This window comes from Polyergus mexicanus, unplaced genomic scaffold (genome assembly GCF_030449975.1).
Source record: "Polyergus mexicanus isolate NDT 795.1 unplaced genomic scaffold, iyPolMexi1.0 SCAF_2, whole genome shotgun sequence".
NCBI lineage: Eukaryota > Metazoa > Arthropoda > Insecta > Hymenoptera > Formicidae > Polyergus > Polyergus mexicanus.
In genome coordinates this window covers 9,828,036-9,834,035 of record NW_027223322.1, presented here as the reverse complement: position 1 = coordinate 9,834,035, position 6,000 = coordinate 9,828,036, and the positions used below count along the sequence as shown (strand labels likewise).

Here is a 6,000-nt window from a genome sequence, read left to right as displayed (position 1 = left end):
GGAAGAGACTCGTGAAGAGCGTACACAGCGGTAGCAGCAACGACGAGGAGGAAGCGGCGCGTGCCGCCGAGTGGAGGCAGAAAGAGGTCCAGAGACATCGGTGTCCGCGTTCAATACGCATGCGAGGTAAAGCGTGTGCGCGGGCGCGTACAACACGGACCTCTTTTCGATCGACGGTGTCGGTGGTGGCGGTGGCGGTAGCGGTAGCGGTGGCGACGGCGACGGCGACGACGACGACGGCAACGACCTCACGACGTCGACGTCGGCTGGCTCGCGGCAACGGCAACGACGCATCGGTGGCGGCACCAACGGCGGCCGCAGCAGGTGAGCGGCGATGTGCGGCGGCCGTACACGGTTCGGCCCCCGATACAGTCGTGGAGGGAGTGCGAAATCACGCTGACGCCGTGAGTGGCGCGCATCACGTCGTCGTGCTTGAAGCGCTCGAACGTGCCGATCGAACGTGTCATCGAGGACGCGAGTGAACACCGGGCAAATTAAAAAAAAAAAAAAAAAAAAAAACACGAGAGAGAGAAAAGTTGTTATAAAGGGGTGAGAGTTGCCAAAGATCTTCCGAGGAGGTAAAAAAGGAAAGAGTCGACGGTGCGAAAAGAAACTTGGATAGTGTGAAAAACAGGAGAATAAATAAAAGAGGAAGTCGGTGCTGAAAGAAAAGTCGGAATTAAAAGACGATGTGAAAAACAAAGTAGGATTTAATAGGAAAAAAAAAGGATTAAAGAAGTGCTAGAGAAAGAGAGTAGAAATGCTAGCGCTCGCAAATCTCCGGATATATTGCGAATAGATCGACGATGTGATCCCGCGACGCGGAGAATTGCTACGCGGTGCACTGTACACGCGATCGACTCGCTTCCCGATCAAGATCCTCCAGTACCGGTGTCTCCGGAGTCTCGAGATCTTGCGAAATAATCCAGTGGTCCAGCGCAGCCTCCTCTAGCGCCGTGTGTCTCTCGCGCGTCGCGGATTCGTCGAACCGATCAGTATTCGCGCGCGATCCGTCCGAACAACCCAACCCCGGTTGGTGGTTGGTCTCTCTCGTCATCTCCGGAAATCCATCGCGGAGGAGGATGATGCGTGGATATCGTATACGCGATAATCGGCACCCACATCGTCCGGATTTCGGACTTGATTAAATCTCCTCTCCGAAGAGTGAAGATCCGTTGGATCCTTTGGATCAGTGTGCGTTTTCGAACAGTGAGGGTGGATGTACACCGACGACGTACCTTGGTGATATCGGTGTTGCTATGATCGTGCCGCGTCACGTGGAACGATCATGATTTACTTTAGGCCGCACGACGGGAGGAGTGTACGGTACAACGCGAACGCGAGACACTTGAACGTGCTCGTCGTGCCGCTCTTTCCGCTCTGGATTATCGGCGCATTTTGCGTGAAAGACAGTAAGTGGCTGTTGAATTTATTGTTGTGTTTTTATCATATTTGTGTGAGCTGGAGCGAAATCACGGCTCGACCTGATTCTCGCTTTTCCCCCTCCGACCGTTCATCTGTCATCAAAGTTAGTTTGTTTTATTTTAATTGTAAAGGGAACAGCAAACGAAAGGCTCTTGATATTTTAGCGATAAATATCGTGAAACATTCTTTGTACATATTGGAAATATATGAAACGAAGTACTCTTTCTCGGGCACACGCGCATCCTACATTTCACTGACAGTTATATTGACATATTTCATCGAAACGCGACAAAGCGTAAACTTTCAAAGTTGAGACACAATGAAGCATACATAACGAATTTTATCGAGTAACTCTCTTTCGTCTATCATCGTTAAATTATCGCGTATATAAACGATGTTTCGCGTCAAACAGTGTCGTAGCGGACTACAGTCAAACCGGGACGCGCTTAGGAATATTTTAACACTGACGGATCAAAGGCGCCTCTTCTCTTTGACGATAGCCGCTTTCGTAGCCAACCGTGCCGTCAGTGGCTCGATGTGTTTGTATATCGGTAGCACTGCGGCTCGTTAATCACCACCACTTACTTGGGCCACCCCCGTTGGTCATCCGCAAATACGATCGAGCGATACACTATTGTCTGTCGTTTGCGCTGTCGTGGCCCCTTAAAAGCGATACGTGTCGAATCGTCGTTACGCGAGACGGCTTGACAGAGATGTAGATGGAGAAAAGGGGAGAGAAGGGAAACAAAGAATCGTCGTCAAATACGCAGCGAGTCGCGTATTTTCGGGGGATTCGCGTAACAAAGACCGCGCCACGATTCCAGAACGCGACGAGACGAGCCGAGCCAAGTTTGACGAGCGCGAGCGCGAAACTGTGCCGAATCAAACTTCGTTCCTCGTCACGCAATCTCATTGTTCCGGAGATGAAGATACTCGCGGGGGGAGAGAGTAAAATCTCCTCGTCTCAATTCCGACGAAGGGAGAGATCTCATTTCTCGCGATGCGCTCGAAACGCTATTTTTCCGTATCAACCCTTGCGGCACGCGACGCGAGATTGATCGAATAATTATCGCAATAAAGCCGGAAAATTTTTTCGCCCCGTGTTAGCGTTAGTGACTGCGCGAAAGTTGACAATTTCCCGTCAACGGAGCGTTTCAACGGAATGAAGGATATTAGCGCGCTTCTTAGTAAGCGACGAAGGTGTTAATGACATCTAAGTGTGGTCGAGGGATGCTTGAAAGACTCTTGCTAGATTATCATGATAATCTTAACGGCTTCGCTATTCAAATTTCCTCTACTGTATAATTTCCGCTAACGACTAGAAGAGAATGTTGCAAATTAATTAAGATACAGATATGTGTAACATCTTCTTTTGATATATTTACTTAAATCGAGCTGGAAAGTAAATCGATGTGTATTGTAAATTACGCGATATAACTCCCTATAATGAATGTTCTTTGAAAAATATTTTTTATTAAAGTTGCAAATTTAATTGATTCAACTAATAATTATCGAGATCTTTAGGAAACATTTTCGTCATAAAGGAAAATTCTTGTCAATCGGAGTATCGGATTATGCGCCGATAATTTATATTATATTTTTCACATACAATATATATTTCCGTTGGAAAGATTTGGAAGGCAAGGTTCGTCGTAGATGAAATTGATAGATAACCAGACCGTCTATGTAATGAACTGGCGGTTAAAGCTGAACGTGGCATTTGCACGCACACTTAGATTGCGTCAAAGATAAACTTTCTATTTTATTATGCCGATCACTTAAACGAGACGAATCGAGGAAGACTGTAGTCGGTTTCCGGATGAAACGTTAGAACCTCCGGCATGCGGGAATGACCGAGCGGACGATTGGCTACTCTCTTAGTTGGTATTCAGTTGATTCCTCCGACCGAATATATAAGCGTGCATTTTGCCGCTTACAAAGGAACACGATGGCGAACGGCATTATTCGAAGCACGAGATGTTCCGTTTTAGCAAGCAGCGTCGACAAGGCTATAGACAAACGGCTATAGCAAAGCGCAGAATCCCAAAGAGTCGAGGAAATCTCGTTTCCATTGTTTGTAATCGAGATTTAATGTCGATGCGATTCTCTCAATCGGCACCCGAGAAGAATACCGAAAGCTCCGAATCGCTCGTCGAGTGCATAGCGCGACTTCAAATGTATCACGTTCCGTAACGTTTATAATTTAAATTACATAATTAACGAAGAATATAATTTAAAAAAAAATATATATTCTATTATTTTAAACGATTTCGCGTCCGAGTTTTCCGAGACTCTAAAATTTCCTTCGGAAACTCCTGGCAGTAGAATCTTGTTCGCTTAAAAATCGCTTATTTCGCTCAATTATTTGTAATAAATGTCCTGAAGATAATTCATGCACGTACAATTGTTTCATTATCCCCATTTTTTTCGCGAAAGTGTGTTGTTTTGCTATTTATAAAAACTATTTTATTTTTATTATCTGCCAATGATTCTATTAATTAATTTCGCACATTACAATCAACTAACAATGATTTTTATTCAATAAGCTATTCAATATATCTGCCCTTAATTAGTCTTGTCATACTGAATGATTGGTTTCGCTGATACCTATAACGTACACGTAAACATTCATCAAAGTGTATGACGCGTCGTACGCGTTAATATCTCGCAGTATCGAGACGAACGATAAATTTGGCCAGGTTTATTTACCATCGGTGATGATTAATTCCAGTGGATCGCAATTCGCTGAAATGACAACAGAGAGTATCCCCCCGTCCTCCTTCTCCCTCTCGTCTCACGCTTTGTCATAAGTCAAAAAGTTACGACAAGCTCGCGTTACACGTTTATCATCGCCAACAGTTCTCGCAACTCATCATACAGACGGATCACGTCACGGCGTCATGCCGGGAGTTACAGTGTTCCCAGTAGCAACAGCAGCAGCAGTTCATCCTCTCGACAAACAGATTCCCATCTAGCGGTTACCGTGCGCCCCGCCGAATTTTAAACCGAGCTTAACCTGCCGCTCAGACCAAATACAACGTAAGGTCGATCCTTGGTTTAACGTCACGCTGAAAGAATGCTTTCTAAAACACTTTTCGCGAATCCAGTACGTGCCCGAGAGAACACAGCCAAGCTTGATGATCGATAGTGCGCTCGCGCGCGTGCAGGAGCGTTCCTATTCTTACGCTCTAATTCTACGCTCCAGATGCCTCCACGGCACGTTGCAGATTTTCGTTCCTCTCCGCACGCTTCCCATTTCATTACGTATTTTCTCGAATCGACTTCCCTAATTCGTTCCCGTGATATATTCGATACACGTGTGTCTCTTTGTTTGAAAGCCCAAAGACCAAAGTAATATGATGTAAATTGACGCAACTCGGACAAAACTGATGGTAAAGTTGAAACGTCGTTTTTGCCAAGTACACCGAATCGTGCTCTATGTGCAGCATTCGTACGAAATTTTCGATTCCGTTTTTAGATAGCTATTCTGCTCCGTATATTGCTTTTTTGCGCAACACGTTCAGCGAGATGAACATTCTTGCTTTTTTCGTAATTGCTCAATACGATTATCAAGGTCATTGTCTCTTTATGCAATACAAGCGTTTTTTTTTTTTGTACAAGCGATAACAAAATAAATGTATAATTTGTTCAGCGATACCTGGATTTATCTGTCAATCAGGTTAACGGCTAAAAAAAACATCCATGTGATTGAACAAGCCTTTATTTCAAAGCGCAATTATATAAATAAAGCATTTTTTTTTTTGCACGAATATAAAACTTCAGACACGTAAGAACTCTTTTTGGAAAGAAACTTGTCTTTTGTTGAATTTATAATCTTTTCTAGCACGAAAAACTACTTTTAATAGATTATATGAGATTAAGATCGCATCGAAATTGCCGTGTTTTTAACGTACAATTGGGCGCTATCGACCAGGCGATCAGACGTTAATCGAGCACCTGTCGCGATTCGCGTAACGCGAATGAAATATAGGGGCATTCCTTTCTATATCTATATCGGTCGTGATGATAAGTTTCTCGTGGGCGGTGGACATTCCTGGCCAGGTCGGCAGCCCTTCGCGACTCACGGAAACTTTCGTCTATTGGAACAGTTTCACTGGCTTCTCCGCGGGATTTGCGCCGGATCAAGCCCAATCTCTCTTGAATTTTAATGATGCTAGCCGGACGAACGTGCTACTGTGTATGTGTGATTTTAAGCGCGTGCGGTTTGACTCATTCTTCTATGTCAGTCGTATATTTTACTCGTTTCCCTTATGACATGAGATTTTTGGAGAATGTAGAAAGAAAGAGAGAAAAAGAGAAAAAGTGAGAGACAGTTCGTTGTATATACATATATGCTATTATTTAAATTATATTAACGTGAGATGTCACGTAGGAGGGCATCGAAATTTTATTTTCTGCATGCGTGTGATTTTTACATTTTTCGCTGGTACATTATTAGCGCTTTTAATTAATTCTCACGTCAAAATCAAAGCAGACCGTGTTCTATGAAATTAAATTCGCGTCCTGCCATCGAAGAATACATTAAAAATATGAGCCGAGTAATTTAATTAGGAG

The 6,000-nt window shown here is 44.1% G+C and overlaps 1 protein-coding gene across 1 annotated transcript in view; it reads left to right on the top strand.

Annotated features, from left to right (window-relative positions):
• Positions 1 to 330: 330 nt before the first annotated feature.
• LOC138944840 (neural cell adhesion molecule 2) overlaps positions 331 to 6,000 on the top strand; it is a 198,749-nt gene continuing 193,079 nt past the window's right edge. The window contains exon 1 of the mRNA XM_070315898.1: positions 331 to 1,412. Within this exon, the coding sequence (XP_070171999.1) occupies positions 1,289 to 1,412 (124 nt within the window). The 5' untranslated portion in view covers positions 331 to 1,288. The remainder of the gene's footprint in view (positions 1,413 to 6,000) is intronic.